At 36.1% G+C, this 16,787-nt stretch overlaps 1 protein-coding gene across 2 annotated transcripts in view; it reads left to right on the top strand.

The window, feature by feature from the left end:
• Positions 1-16,787, top strand: part of LOC111064328 — a 272,951-nt gene that overhangs the window by 190,609 nt on the left and 65,555 nt on the right. Inside the window, exon 2 of one of the 2 annotated variants that reach the window (XM_039433771.1) lies at positions 10,949-11,720. The exons of the other annotated variant lie outside the window; for it this stretch is intronic. Coding sequence (XP_039289705.1) covers positions 11,529-11,720 — 192 coding nt within the window. The 5' untranslated portion in view covers positions 10,949-11,528. The remainder of the gene's footprint in view (positions 1-10,948; positions 11,721-16,787) is intronic. 2 annotated transcript variants of the gene reach the window in all.

The following is a 16,787-nucleotide window of genomic DNA, read 5'->3' as shown; positions in this document are numbered from 1 at the left end:
CGAGACTGCATTAATTTATCCAGTTCCATTTAGTGAGCATTTTTTGTTGGTATGATGAATTCATTGTTATTCCAATATTAAGTCTTCATAGTATTCCATAGCTTTAATCGCTTTTTCTCCTCTGACTTCCTCAATTTCTCTCATCTATTTGTATATCGGTATATCCTATTGCTCTTTACTTTTTCCTTTATTCAATTCCTTCTTGTTCCCCTTCTCGTCCTTTTCCTGTCTCCTTCTCCTTCCTCTTCTTCTTCTGATCTTCTTTTTCTTCTTCTCCTCTTGTCTTCTTCTTTTCCTGTCTTCTTCTTCTTCTTCTTCTTCTTCATCTTCTTCTCCTTCTTGCACTTCCTTCTTGCACATATTATTCTTATTCTTCACTTCTCCCTCATCTTCTGCTCATCCCCCTTGTCCTCCTCATCGTCTCCTCCTCCTCATCACCTCCTCATTGTCTTCTCCTATCACCCCTCACCAACCAGATGAGAGTTTGAAATTCCACGTAACTGTGGGAAGTGGATTCGCATAGCACAGTAATGGACAGACCGAGGCGAGTTTTGGTAGACTTGGTCTACCTATCCTGGGGGTACAGGGGGTCTAGGGGGTGCAAAGGGGGTCTAAAGGGGGGGAAGGAGGGTACAGGGGGGAGGCAGCGGTTGGCTTTGTTCGTTCTTCACAGACCATTATTAAATTCCTTCGAATCGCCATCGGAGGGTGTTACTACTAACTTCAAACTTGGAGTGAATTCGCTACCGGTCTGCTCTTATCTTCCGTCACTCTCTCTCTCTCACTCTCTAACTCTCTCTCTCTCTCCCAATACCTTCATATAGACGCTTCCCTAAATGACGCCTCACTTCACTCCACTCAAGGTCGCCTCAGCCAAGTCCCAAAACAAGAGAAGATTTGGGTTTTAGAGCGCAATTTCGGCTCAAAACTTCGTAATCATGAGGCCCACACAAGGTCACCTTACCCAAGTCCCGAAAGCAGATTCGGGTCTTGAGGCAGACCTGACTATTCAGAGCCTATCGGATCAGTGTTCACTTCATAATCTGAGGCCCACTCAAGGCCACCTTTCCTTATCATCAAGTCTCAAAACAAGTGGCTCTAATGAAATTATCCATGTTTCATAAACAGGTTAACCACAGATTCGATTTTCATCGTTGAAGCTCCAATTGAAAAACGACTGATATAATAGGCCTATATTTGAAATTTACTTTCCGAAACTCTTCAGACGAATTAATTGATAGAGTTTTAGAGGACTCGAAAAAACCATGCATATTCTATAATCAATTTCCATAGTTGAAGATCCCAATTGAAAACTTCTTCTTGTATGAATTATCCAACTTTCCCTATAACTTACATTCAACACAAACATCATGTTGAAATAAAAGATTTCAAAACATTTAAGGCCCTTGATAATGCCTTATCCTATTATATTGAGCGAGCAATTTCTGTATTTATATATCTGGTTATTTATAAAACAAAATAAATCTTATAGCACCCTTTATTCTTTAAAAAAATTTAAAATAGTTGAACAACTAGTTTCGGTTTACACCATCTTCAGGTTCCAAAATAAAATAAAAAATAAAGGGTGCCATAAGATTTATTTTGTTTCATTAATTTTAAAGCAGCCCATGTCAATAAGTGTTTTATAAACTGGTTATTTATATTTATATCTGGTTATTTATGTTCAACGGATCTCGAAAACGGCTCTAACGATTTTCACGAAATTTGAAACATAGAAGGTTTATGATATAACAATTCGATTGGACTAGGTCTCATCCCTAGGAAATCTCGCTGAACGACATTAAAAGGATAATTCATCCTTGGCTGGAAACAGCTGCGGATAGTAGAAAAGTGAGTAAGCGAGTGAGTATGTGAAAAATCAAAATATCGCATCCCCAAAATTCATAAGATGACATAATAGCCAGCTGTGGAATATGAACACGAGCACTTTAGAGAATTGTGTTCTGTTTATCAATAAATAAAAATAACGAGCGAAGCTCGGTGCCTCGATATTGATAAGTAAATAGATATAGATGGTACCTTCTTTTGCTCAAGATTTTCTTCAAGTATGAGTTTTTCAAATTTTTTCGAAACTCTACAGACCAATTACTTAAAAGCGTTCAAAAGGATTCGAGATAAACCATCCATATTCTTTAGGAAGGAAATTGTTAATCACAGTAAACTCAATTATCCTTATCCTAAACGCAGGAAATCAAATTGTTAATATTGTTTGAGTTTTTCAATTTTTTTTCGAAACTCTACAAACCTATTACTTAATAGCTTTCAAAAGGATTCGAGATAAACTATCCATATTCTTTAGGAAGGGAATTTTTAATCATAGTAAACTCAATTATCCGTTTCCTATAAGCAGGAAATCGAATTGTCAAGTCAAATTGTGAAGTGAACAAAAACAAGACTTCCTATTTCGGACTATGTGTAACCTTATCTAAATTTGGGAGAGGAATAGCACAAGGCTACCTTATTTTTCTCTCCCTATCATTTTAATGATGTACCTATTGTATGTATCAATAAAGAATACATTCAATTTTCATAGTTGGAGTTGATAATTGAAAAACGACAGACATATATTTGAAATGGTTTGAGATGAGTGCAGTCGGATGTCAGTTGAAGCACAGTGCTCTAATAAACCAGTACTTGGTTCGGTTTTACGACTGGGCGTGTCTACCAATCCCTTTTAATTAAAAGTGCCCCCTCCCTCCCCCAACAGAGTCCTCTGTGTATCAGTACTCATTGCTTCCTTTAACTCCCCCCCTCACAACAACAGGATATCACCTTTTCTCATTATATTCTCTCACAAGCTTACAGAGTAGTTGTTAACGGATACAGGTACAAAGTAATCGCTTCTTGTTTGTAAATGTTTTATGTGTTGCTACCCGTTTGAATCTAATTCTTCATTATAAATATGAATATCGGGGAACGAGCTTCGCTCTAGAGTACAAAATCATAAAACATTTATTACGAAAGAAGAAATTATAATAACATTTATAGCTCATACAGGAGTGTTCTATCTAATCACATTAAATTCAGATCAACTCCCAGAAGAATGCAAAAATTTCCCTCACAAAGGCCCGTTTGCACAAAAGCCGGTTAAATTTTAATCCTGATTAATTTCACGTGAACGAAATCGGAGAAGACCATTTAAAAATGATGGATCTGCTGGAATTAATAAGGAATGAAAATAACCCGGCGTTTTTGCAACCGGCACTAAGTACCTGATTGGATGATAACAAAAGTTCAACAGCTGAGTCATAATTTTGACACAGTCCCACACAAATGAGCTCGCTCACTCACTTCCAACAGACGACGAAATAATAAATTATCATCAGTTGTTTTTCCAAGGATGAATAATAGTTATCCTTTTAATGTCCTTCAGCGAGTTTTACCAGGGATGAGACCTAGTGCAATCGAACTTTTATATTATAAACCTTCTACTGTATGTTCTGAATTTCGTGAGAATCGTTAGAGCCGTTTTCGAAATCCGGTAAAATACAAACATCTAAACATATAAACAGAAATTGCTCGTTTAATAGTATAGGATGACTTAAGCTGCGTTTACAACAAAGTTATTAACAAAATGTTAATAACTAAATTATTATAGATTCTATTAGATTGAACATAACTTATCATACACAAGATGAACATAATTATGTGTTTGTCAAGTTCCGTTCAATCTAATAGAATCTATAAGGATTTAGTTATTAACATTTTGTTAATAACTTTGGTATAAAAGCTGCTTTACAATGAGGGAGTTCGTTAATAAAGAAGTAAACTAAGAAGTGAAATTGAAGTTAACTAAGTTGATTCAGTAAAGTTGAGTTATTCAATTTATTTGAAGTTAATTCAGAACTAAATTTTGTTTGTGAGTTAGACATATTAATGGCTGAGAATGTTAAACAGCTAACCTTATTACTCATAGAATTCTAAAATTCCCTCTTATTAATTAATAACGTCCTAGCATATTTCATAGAGATAAAAAATTATGAACATGGTAATAGTTAATTTTCAAGAAAACTTTGGAGAAAGCCTAACTTAGATGTTCTAATCATTGTATAACTTCTCGCTTGTTTAGATCTTAAAGCTTTGTAAAACCGTGTCCACACTGAACAAATGTTCAACATACATGTTCGGCAAACATGTTTGTTGAGGAGCTCAGGGACAAACATTTTAAAACCTTTGGACAATCATTGTTTGTCAAACAAAAAATTACTGTTTCTCCAAACATTTTCAGTGCTCACAGCTGTAAAACATGAAACCTCTTCTTCCCACTTACAAATATTTTGTTTGGTGACGCGTCCACACTGGCCACGGGCAAACATTGTTAGTCAAACATAATAAAATTTGCCCAAACGTTTTCAACAAACATGTTTGTAGGACATTTTGTTCATTGAAGACACGGCTTAAAACGTCTTAAATTAGTCCTTGGCTACCTTGATATCAATATTCCACTTTTGTTTTTTGTATTTTCGTATTAGCTAGTTTTGAAACTGTTTATTCTTCGATTCTCCCTTATATTAGCCATTCAATTTTGTTATTTACTGATTGTCTCTTCATTGTAAAACGGTTTCCATGACCATATTTGGAATAGTTGGGCGTGTCTAGTCTCGGCCAATGACAGTAGAGCTCAACCTCTATTGCTCAACAGCTTATGACCAATCATATATAGGGTTTCCACCACACTATGCTGTTCAATATACAGTACTTCTCAGTTCACTGGAGATGTTCAATGATTTATAACAACCTGAAGCAGTATCTCAAATTGTTTTAATAAATTATTGGCTTTGACAATATCAAGAAGTCTTCATCCAATAGCGATAATAACAACACAAACTTGACACTCGAATGTATCAGATCACCATATCCTTGAAATATAAACTTCAAGACTCTTGAATGTCTTATCAGGTCTTATGATAACGAAGGAATGTCTTATATTTCCTTGAAATATAAACTCCAAAATGTAAGTTCAATGTGAGTTCAATTAGACATAAATCAATGTGAAGAACAATTATTCAATACTGTACGGTCTATAAATCTTGTACAATCTTCCAAACTGTAGATTGAACACAAATTGATTTCAATTTTCATATCACGTGTGATCGGAAGTGGAATCTACATCTCTCAAGCTCTGCAGAAGTTGATAAAGAATCAAAATGACGTAAGCACATCAAGAAGGCACACGTGAGGACAAAAAATCTTGAAAGTTTTGTCTGACGTGAACAAAACTTTACAGAATATTGGAGCGCTGGCTATTGACATAGATTTTATAACTATATTCAAGTATGAACAAGTACTGTATTATGAAAAATAGATAAGTTATGTTCAGGGTAGATGAAAAGAGCGGAACATTCATCTTCATTCTCTCTTCTCTTCTTCTTCTTCTTCTTCTTCTTCTTCTTCTTCTTCTTCTTCTTCTTCTTCTTCTTCTTCTTTTTCTTCTTCTTGTGATCTGTTCTTATTTCTTCTCCCCTCTCTTTTCTCTGCTTCTTTTCTCTCTCCGCAGTGGCGAAAATTGGCGGTGATAAACAATGAAGGGCAGTTGGCCAGTAGATTCAAGGTCCAATTTTATTGAACTATATTTGTGCTTGAGCATTAGCATAAGAGGATGGGAATAAGCGCCTTTTCGTGATGGCGGATTGCTACAGTCTGCTGTGCCTGTGCATGTACAGGAAATGCAGAGAATAGCAACTGACGTTCCTGCACAGTTATCAAAATCAACATAATTATATAGTACTGGCATTCGAGAACATTCGTTCTATATTTTCTATATTATAAAGGCTTCAACACGATTTCCATCATGATTATCTGAAGTGAAAAAGACAGATTTCTCCTTTCGTTTGAAGCACCTTTCTCAGCGGTTTTTATTTATATGTTCCAACATTTTTTATTTTTGTGATTCACATGTCTTACATTGTACATCTATATATATATATATATATATATATATATATATATATATATATAATATATATATATATATAATATATATATATATAAGCGAAATGGCACTCACTCACTGACTTACTGACTCACTCACTCACTCACTCACTCGCAGAACTAAAAATCTACCGTACCAAAAACGTTGAAATTTGGTAGGTATGTTCAGTTGACCCTTTAGAGGCGCACTAAGAAATCTTTTGACAATATTTTAACTCTAAGGGTGGTTTTTAAGGGCTTCTCTTAGCATGTATATTCTTCTTATTCTCTTAATTATAAAATTGAAAAATGTCCATACCATATTTTAAAAATATAGAACTATAATCTAGAGAGAGTACCTCGAAAACCTTCGAAACAGTTGTTAACTGGTAACTAAATTAATAATTTTGTCAGGTTGGCATTAAGTTGAGTTGACTTTGTTAGGTTGGCACCAAGTTGAAGATTGAAATGCATTTATCGCGGAAAAATTGATTGGGCACTGCTACTTCAATCAGCTATTCCTGGGAATATTATATTACTAGCCGTCAGGCTCGCTTCGCTCGCCATATTCGTTTAGCCAGACCAGAAAACTCCTATAATGTGTAATTCTGTGGCCAGACGTTTAGTCTCGACCCCCGACTGAATCGTCCTAACATATGATAAAAATGCTCAAATGAAAAATGCAGGCGAGCGAAGCGAGCCTGCTTATCTCATTCTTGGACGATCCAGTCGGGGGGCCAAGGGAGTGGAGCCCCCTGGCTAGACGGATATGGCGAGCGAAGCGAGCCTGACGGCTAGTATCCTATAAAATTCATAAATGTACCAATTGCTAAGAAATTTCTGAATTATTCTGGAATGTTTCAAGGCAACAGTTGATAGAATTGAAAAAGATTCTTCCTAAATAATTATGATGAAAATAGAACTCCACGTGCTATCGTTTTTTGATTTGGTACAGGCTGCAGTAATAATCGAGCAGTTTGGTGTGATATTTTTCTCGGATGTTATTTTGACGAGAAAAATATAAAAATAAGTTCCACTCTGCCATCGTTTATTATTCACACCATTATTTTTGCACGGCGTTTCTTGTCGAGTCGCCATTTTTTCTCGTCTTTGAGCATTCAAGTTTCGGGATGTCGGTGCTCATTAGCATGACAAACAAGGGCAGGGCAGAGCAGAACGGGAATTCTCTGCATCTTGAACGAGACCTTTTACGTGGGTAGCCCCCCTTATTTACCCCCTTTAACCCCTCTTTTCCTCCCTTTTCCACCTTTTGGACCCCCTTGGAACCCTCGGTTTCCCCCCAAACCTTGGACTCAACTCTAAACCCTGTTTTCAAACTCAACTTGCTAGCCTTCCTTGTTATTCGTCGCGACGAGCGAGTTCTCTTGAGTTGTTGGGTGGAAGTAGGTAGGCGAAAGAGGGGTGACGATAAGAGTAGGTGAAAGGGAAGGAGAGAGGGAAGACAATGTGAGTACTTGAGAGGGAGAGTGCGAGGGAGAAGAGTATGTGAGTAGGTGGAAGACAGAAGACGATCACAGCAGGTGAGAGTTATCCTCTATGGAAGGCAGTTGCAAGGCAGTTGAGGATCGGCAACGTTGTTCTCTTATCTTTCAGTTACATCAGACTTAGTGAAGATTGTACAATAAGAGAGATTGATCTTGTTTACTCCTAAACAATATTGAAGTATTGATTATCCTAGTTATTTGAAAAACAAAGCCAAATAACCTATAAACTACTAGTAGTTTTGTGAACAGTAGACCTCGCGCTCAGTAAGTTACATTGACCTGTTGTTATGTTTTATCAAAGATTGATAAATAATATATCAATTTGAAATGTCTAGAAAAAATCCTAAATGAACATAGAGCTTTCTGTCCTATCGTACCGTGACGTGTCATCCCGGAATGTGAGTGTGAGCGCTGTTATCAGGTCTGGCTGCAACTGTCTACAACGTTGATGGAAAGATACATTCTCAAGATGTCTACTGTCTACTAACGTTAAATAAATAAATGTTTATTTCCCAAAAAAACTAAAATCAATTACACAAAATATTAGATTAATTACAATTACATACAATAGTTAGTTTCTTAATAAAATTTCTTCAAAAAATTCTTATAATGTGTCCTCTACTTGTTTAGTTGTTTCTGTGTGGAAATTGACCTACTCCACTATGGCCTACCATGTTCTAGAGTAGGTTTTGTTTGTTTTGTTTTGTGCGTATATTATTGATTACTTAGTATTTAGTAAGTCAACGATGATGGAAAGATAAATTTTCAAGATGTTCGATGTTTTTGAACGGGTAGTATTATAGTCCACTAGACAGCTGATTTATGATGAATAATTTTAAATTTTTTTGACAATTTCTTAGTCTTTTTCATTCAATAATTTTAAAGTCTGATTTCTACGGTAATATTGGCGTTCAAAGGAGACACCTTTTCCTTTTGCATTATCCTTCAAATGTAAAATTTCATAAAACTGTATGTATAAGTCGACGCGAAATTCAAAAAGGAACATACCTGTCAAATTTCATGAAAATCTATTGCCGCGTTTCGCTGTAAATGTGGAACTTGAATATAAACATAAAAACATAAAGAGAAATGCAAAACCGTCGACTTGAATCTTAGACCTCACTTCATTATGTTTTGCTCGGTCAAAAACATAATGATATTCACGTGTTGTATAATTTTGCTCGGTTTTATAAATCTTATAGCGAATTAGCTAATTGACTCAATTTGATCTGAAAGTTGAGAGATTAAAGTTTTATCAAATTTGAAGTTAGAGTGATTGAAGATATAGAACAAGATGAATGTAACAAGAAAGCAGGGTGGAGTTTTTAAAGAGTTTCAAGTCAAAAAAAGATTTTCTAATCCATTGGTCTTTGGTTTTCCATTTATCATTCATACACCTTCTCCGCTTTTTTATCAAACCCCATCTCACCCTCTCTCATTTACCATTTCTATCCTTTCTCCACCTACCTATAGTGAGTTTCCTCGTCATAAAGTCAACATCTGATTAACATTGGTTTACTATCCTTGTCTGACATTTGACAAAGCAGATAGCGCTATCCTTTCCAGTGGTATCCCTCAACCACCCCTAAGCAACACTGTGACAAGACGCTCCATTGGTCTGCAATAAATCATCTGTGGATTCCAATACTGGTTCACTTCCAGTAAATTTGTTATCAAAGTTGTTTCCGAGACAGCGAAGACCTTGACATAGTTCTGCAACGAGAGATGTTTCAGGAGAACTATTGAATGGCACAAATCATCTTTGCACCAAGTTCTATCAAATTCCTATATAAATCAGTTGTTATTGCTATGAAATGGTTTTGTTTGATGTATCGAGATGCTTTTCCTCAAGCTGATTATTGGTAAACTTGTAGTATGGCATTCATTTTTCAATCATGATATCAGCTGTTCTCATTGTGGATTTTTTTTCCTTGTAATTTGACTGCAATCTAACACTTTGCTTAATGGAATTGTGGATATGGTTGTGACAACTAATGAGTCTTTTGAATGTTTATAATTATGTTTGCATTAAGAAACTTATCAGTGGTTGTCAGATTTCTCTGGAAACTGAAGATATCTAAAGCCGTGTCGACACTGAACATGAGTTCAGTGTTCGGCAAACATGAGTGTTGAGGAGCTCAGGGACAAACATCTTTAAAAATTTGGACAATCATTGTTTGTCAAACAAAAAATTTCTGTTTTTCCAAACATTTTCAGAGTTGACAGCTGTAAAACATAGAACCTGTTCTTCTCACTTACAAATATTTTGTTTAGTGACTCGTCCACACTGGCCTCGGGCAAACATTCTAAAATTCGCCCAAACTTTTTCAACAAACATATTATTTGTCGAACATTTGTTCAGTGTGGTAACGGCTTTAGTTCAGATTAGATTCTCGATGGTTGGTCTGGATATCTGGAACAATGAGAATGATATTTTAACTTCGGTTTTCCTAACAAATGAGCGTTAAATTATTGAAGCTTCAAATGCAAGATAATATATTACAAAACATTATATTTTCTATCAGAATTCTGATTGGAAATCCACCTATTCCACGACGGTATTCTTAATACACTACGGTATTTCTACGCTGAGATCCGTGACTTTTATATGTATCAAAGCAAAAAGTGAGACTTCCAGTGAGTTATTCATGAGTTGATATACAGAGGTACTAGAATTGATTCATCTTATTTTAAAAATGTATAATTACCAAAGTACTCATTCAAAATAAATAATGGAAACACAAAAGTCTAACGTTTTTTTTTACAATGAATACTTCGGGACCCTATCACACGAGGTAGCCAGGACGTACAGTCAGACAGGCAGCAAGGTTGACTCCGTAACATCATCACCGACTTTGCGACGCTGCTTTTTATGCGTACAAAAACGAATATAAAAATGAAGTGTCTCATGTTAGCAGTCACTATTAGGGCACAGTTAGCAGGGCTGGCAGTCGCTCACTCCATCACCGGGCATTGTTTTAAGACTAGGGCCCGGTTGCATCAAAGCCACTTAAGTTAATCGTGATTGCTTCCATGATAATAAATGAGAGAAGGCTTCTCTGATTGGCGACTTCTCTGCCTTGTACATCCAAGCGTTTTGGCTACCAGCTGATACACATATTGTTGATAAAGTTGATATTGGGTGGGAGAGCCTTTTTGATCATAGCGAGAAAGTTTCTGTTTTGATAGCAGAATTTGTGTTGGATTGCACAAAAGCCGGTTAAATTTTAATTGTGATTGATTCCACGAAAACCAATCAGTGAAGCCGTCTTATCAAAAAGACTTTCTCTGATTGGTTCTTGTGAAATTAGTCACGGTTAAAATTTAACCAGTTTTTGTGTAACCGGGCCTAAACATTGTAGTATGGAGAGGAACAATGTTTTTCTAATGATTGTACGAATGATTGCTCCGAGTGATTTCTATGATTGTTCTTCTATCAACTATCAATCTATTCTATGATTGTTGTAATTTTCAGCCTACTAACAGAATTGTTTCTGTTTGTTTGTTCACAGAATCGTACAACGATGGAAGGAATACTCAGATGCAATACAAAGGACAACTGCCTTGATTGTGCTCAAGAGAAAGCAGAAGTGCAAGAGGGAAGGAAGAGAAAGAAGGGAGCAAAACGGAAAGGAAAGAAGAAAAGGAAGAAGAGAAAAAGACGGAAAGTGAGCTTCTCTTTGAGTGTGTTTCACCACAAGCATAAATTAATAAAATAATTATCTTCCATTGAAAATTGAAACCTCACCTCTGTGCTATAGCAATATTAAAATATAATAAGTAGTAGGATAAGAATTAAATAATTATTAGATGAGATTTGAGATTTGATCAACAGCAATTACTTACAATCTATTTATATAGTAGCTGATTTAGATAAAATGGGAGTTTTGTGATAGTTGTTTAGTAAAGAAATACAAAAAATGTTTCCCCAGTGTCGATGTGAGTAGAAAAATAGAATAGAGAGTAGAGTAAACAAAGATGGCCGACGCTGGCGTCGGTTGGAGGACTGGGAGCATAGATGCGAGAAGCAGCATAGAGTGGTGCGAACAGCATAGAGTGGTGCAAGCATAGAGTGGCTTGGTTAGATGAGTGATGTACGCGGCGGCTGGAGGTGCTTCATTGGCCTCGCGGCAAGCGAGACGAAAGGAGAACAAGAAGCATCACGTGATTTCCAGCGACGCGGTTCACCAGCAGTTTCAGCGCCGATTTCAACAGCTACATCAGGAGCATGCGCGTCTCTACCAGACCGATATCAATGGGCGCATACCAGCGCATGACATCGAGGTATACCCAACATATTCATGGTATTTTTTTTACAAGTAATGGGTCATTTGTCTCATGTCAACTAAAGCTGGGTTTTCGTTTGTGCGTGAATGCCGTCGTCGACCACGACAGGGAGAGAAGATTACATTGGGTAGATCTAAATTTGTCTACATAACCTAAAAGATTATGTTTTAATGGGGCAGGTTGAACTTATACTTTCTCATACTTTTAAATGGCAATATGTTGATATCATTAGAAATGTTTAATTCTTTAATAATAAAGACAAATAATGAAAAGTTATTTGATCAGCTGTTTTAACACACTTGAAATTTGGACAATATGAATGTCAACAATGCTTGCCGTCGTCGACTGCGGAAATTTACGCATAAAGGAAAACGTATCTTTAGTATATTGGAGGTTGTTATAGGAGGTGAAAAATGGAACATACGGTAAAAAGGTAGGTATAGTATGTTGAGAACAAGGTAGAATATTGAGAGGTAGAGATAGTTGTTATCGTGGGTGGGAAAAAGAACAGATAACAGGTACTTGTAGGTATGATAAAATCAAGGTAGAATGATGCACTGTATATCTACAATCTCCAATTCAGGTTACCTTCTGATTTTACCAAAAACGGTAGTTGTTATTTGAGGTGAGAAAATAAACACATTCCAGTTAGGTATGACAACATCGAGGTTGATACTGTATTTCTTCAATATTCTGGTACCTATTGATTTTACAAACTTTAAAATATTTTCACATTCGTGGGTCATCGACCTCAAGTCAACTTAGTTGTCAACTTATCTTAGTGCCATTTGCACAAAAGCCTGTTAAATTTTAACCGTGATCAACTTTACGAGAGCCAATCAGGGGAGGCATTTTTGAAAAGACGGCTACTCTGATTGGTTCTTGAGGAATTAATCACGGTTAAAATTCAACCGGCTTTTGTGCACCGGGTCCTAGTGAATTTTATATTGGAGGTAGATGAAGGTGGCATAACAGATTCCAGGTAGGTATAGTATGATGACATCATGGTAGAATTCACGTTATCTACCGGTTACCGATCATACCACCTCCATGGTTTTCTTACAAGTGGTTAGAAAATAATTTAGAATTTGTTAAAGTTTTTCGTTTCCAATGTGGGCGGATACAAGATCAAATCGATTTCTCTCTGGCAGAGAAGATTATTGCCAGCTTTAGATAAGAACATTGATGTGGAAAAATAAAATGGAGTCGTCAATCAAACGCAATGAAATGGAAGGTTAATTCATCTGTTCTGTGGTAGACCAGAGAGCGTTTTGTTGTCTCGATTAATTGGCCGCCATGACACGACATCTAGATATCTGCCTCCGCCAGAGAGCAGATTGATCGGTTTTGTTTCTATAGTGGAGTCCACGTTATAATGGCAGTGGAAAAAGATAGGAGAACAGGCTGTCGATTCTCTGCGTTGCTACTGCCTTCTATAGAGGATAGATGATACAGGGGTATATCTGATGTAATGAATAACTATTATTATTAAACGAAAATCCAAATTAAATGCTGTAATTCACCCCGAAGACTTCTGCTACTGCAAATATTGACAACAGGGTGAACAGCCAGATGGAAATTCGATGAGCGCTACTATTCAAAAATTATTTCCCGGGCTGACAAATAATTTTTGAATATTAGCGTTCATCGAATTTCCATCTGGCTGTTTACCCTGTTGTCAATATTTGCAGTAGCAGGAGTCTTCGGGGTTAATTCCAGCATTTAATTTGGATTTTCGTTTAATAATGATAATTAATTCATTAGCATTTGAATAATTGCAATATCTCAGTAATTTCCATAATGAATAACTGATATATCTGATGTAATACCTGATTAACTGTTCATTCTTGTTTCAAATAATCGGTCATATTATTATTTTCATTCATCCAGAAAATACAGCTTTCAATGGTAAAATAACATCAGTGTAATTTCTTACTTGAATAATATATAATAAAATAAAATGAATAATGATTGGATAACAAATTTGCACAAACTTTAATTGAAATTGAATATTATTTTTTGGATTATTATATTTCTACATCGTTAAAAACTGTTTTGACAATGTTGCGGAGTTAGCAAAGGTATCTGCTTTGTCAAATAATAATAATAATAATAATAATAATAATAATAATATCGTGTGACCTGGCTGGCTCAGATCTGGTGTTAGAGTTTTCAGGTCGCAACTGATCAATTTCAGGGCCTCTGACATGACCTAACGACTGCTTTTTAGGCAGCCGGGACCGACGGATTAACGTGTCCATCCGGAACACGGGAGTGGCCAGAGATAAATATCTTGCCCGGGCCGGGATTTGAACCCGGGCCTCTGAATCATAAAGCCAGTATCTGATCCACTCGACTACGGCCACTCAAATAATCGGTCATATTATTTTCATTCATCAAGAAAATACAGCTTTTAATGGTAAAATAACATCAATGTAATTTGTCACTTGAATAATAATAAATAATAAAATAAAATATGATATCATAACAAATGTTCACAAACTTTAATTGAGATTGAATATTTTTTTTGGGATTATCATATTTCTACATCTTTAAAAACGGTTCTGGCAACGTTGCGGAGTTAGCAAAGGATAGTGCTATCTGCTTTGTCAAATAATATCGAGTGACCTGGCTGGCTCAGGTCTGATGTTAGAGTTTTCAGGTCGCAACTGATCAATTTCAGGGCCTCTGACATGACCTAACGACTGCTTTTTAGGCAGCAGGGACCGGCGGTTGACGTGTCCGTCCGGAACACGGGAGTGGCCAGAGATAAATATCTTGCCCGGGCCGGGATTTGAACCCGGGCCTCTGAATCATAAATCCAGTATCTGATCCACTCGACTACGGCCACTCAAATAATCGGTCATATTATTTTCATTCATCAAGAAAATACAGCTTTTAATGGTAGAATAACATCAGTGTAATTTGTCATTTGAATAATAATAAATAATAAAATAAAATGAAAAATGATATCATAACAAATGTTCACAAACTTTAATTGAGATTGAATATTTTTTTGTGATTATCATATTTCTACATCTTTAAAAACGGTTCTGGCAACGTTGCGGAGGAAGCAAAGGATAGTGCTATCTGCTTTGTCAAATGATAGACAAGGATAGCAACATCAATGATAATCAGATACTGCCATTGTAACATGGAAATCACTATAGATGTCTACCATCTGAGATAGATCGGTTTTGTTTGTGGATGTTGATGCTGTAGTATTTTGCCAGAGTTGATAAATGATTTTTGAAAGACTGGAGAGCAGACTCTCAACTTCCCTTCCCTTCTTTTCTCAATTCATTCACTCACTCCAACCCCTAGCTTGTCAGAAGGGTTGGAGGATAGGAAGGTACCTGTTGATCTGTTTTTGATCGGTCAATAGCGGCTTCACGTCGAGCGATGTGATTGATTATTATTCACTAGCTCCACAAACAGTCTGCAACGAGTGTTGTTATGTCCCATGCAGAAAGTAGTGAGAGGTGCAAAAGCTGGCGTCTTTTGCCACCCTCATCATCATTATTTGATGATTATAAACTATGTCACTTGATTCTGTAAGATCTTCTGTCTTTTTCCTTTTGTTTTCCTACTCCTTATTTTTCTTCTCCTCCTGTCATCTTTTTTCTTCTTCTTTCTCTCGTTCTTCTTCTTATTATTATTCTTCTTTTTCTTTTTCTCTTTCTCTTTCTTCTTCTACTTCTTCTTCTTCTCCTCCTACCTTCTCCTTCCTCTCATTCTCCCATCTCTTTCTCGTTCCTCTTATACTGTCATTTTCTTTTTTCTTCTTCTTCTTCTCCTGCCTACTCATTCCTCTCCCCCCATCTTCTTCTTCTTGTTCCTCTTATACTGTCTCTTTCTTTCTTTTTCTTCTTCTTTTTCTTCTTCTTCTTCTTCTTCTTCTTCTTCTTCTTCTTCTTCTTCTTCTTCTTCTTCTTCTTCTCCTACCTTCTCCTTCTCCCATCTTCTTCTCGTTCCTCTTATACTGTCATTTTCTTTTTTCTTCTTCTTCTCGTTCCTCTTATACTGTCATTTTCTTTTTTCTTTTTCTTGTCCTGTCTTCTTCCTTATCATCATCATCATCTTCTTCTTTTTTTTTTCTCTTCTTCTCCTGCCTTCTCCTTCCTCTCCTTCTCCCATCTTCTTCTCGTTCCTCTTATACTGTCATTTTCTTTTTTCTTCTTCTTCTTCTCGTTCCTCTTATACTGTCATTTTCTTTTTTCTTCTTCTTCTTCTCGTTCCTCTTATACTGTCATTTTCTTTTTTTCTTCTTCTTCTTCTTCGCCTGCCTTCTCATTCCTCTCCTTCTCCCATCTTCTTCTCGTTCCTCTTATACTGTCATTTTCTTTTTTCTTCTTCTTGTCCTGTCTTCTTCCAAATCATCATCATCATCATCTTCTTTTTCTCGTTCATCTTCTCCTTCTTGTTCTTCTTCTTCTTCTTCTCCTTCGTATCCCTCTTCTACTTCTTCTTTTTCTTCTCAATAAGGGATCGTTATCCCGTTTTATTAATCGCCTACCTCTTTTCTGAATAGTTGAAAGGTGTTTTGAAACTTGTTTTGAATGAAGAGTGATTGGATGGAAGGATTAGAGGTGAAAATTATAATTTCATAGCACTAGATGTTGTATTTTCTACCAATTGATTACAGTGTTGTGGAGAATGATTAGGCGTCAGATAATTGAAATTTGAATATTGTTATTTTCATGGAGTATTTTATTCCAATTACAGTGTTGTGATGAGTGATTATGCGCCAAATACTGAATTTGTAATGTTGTTATTCTCATGGAATTCAATGAATTTGAGATAATTGGAAACGTTTTCAAAGTAGGGAAGAGCTTCTCTTTAGACGCTGTTAAATGGTTTTTCATAAAATGTAACCCTTGTAATAATTTTTCATAATCTTTATTCATTCTCCTTTAATAGAGGTTTTCTATTACACAGATTAGTTCATTCTAATAACTTTAACACTGTATCTGAACCTGCTCATAGCTCACACTGTGATTTCACTATTATGAATGTATAGCTAGTACCACAGATCTTAACAGATGTTATCGGATGTACACGTTA

Source organism: Nilaparvata lugens, chromosome 8, assembly GCF_014356525.2.
Source record: "Nilaparvata lugens isolate BPH chromosome 8, ASM1435652v1, whole genome shotgun sequence".
Lineage (NCBI taxonomy): Eukaryota > Metazoa > Arthropoda > Insecta > Hemiptera > Delphacidae > Nilaparvata > Nilaparvata lugens.
Note: the sequence above shows the minus strand (reverse complement) of the source record. Positions and strands in the feature narration are given on the sequence as shown.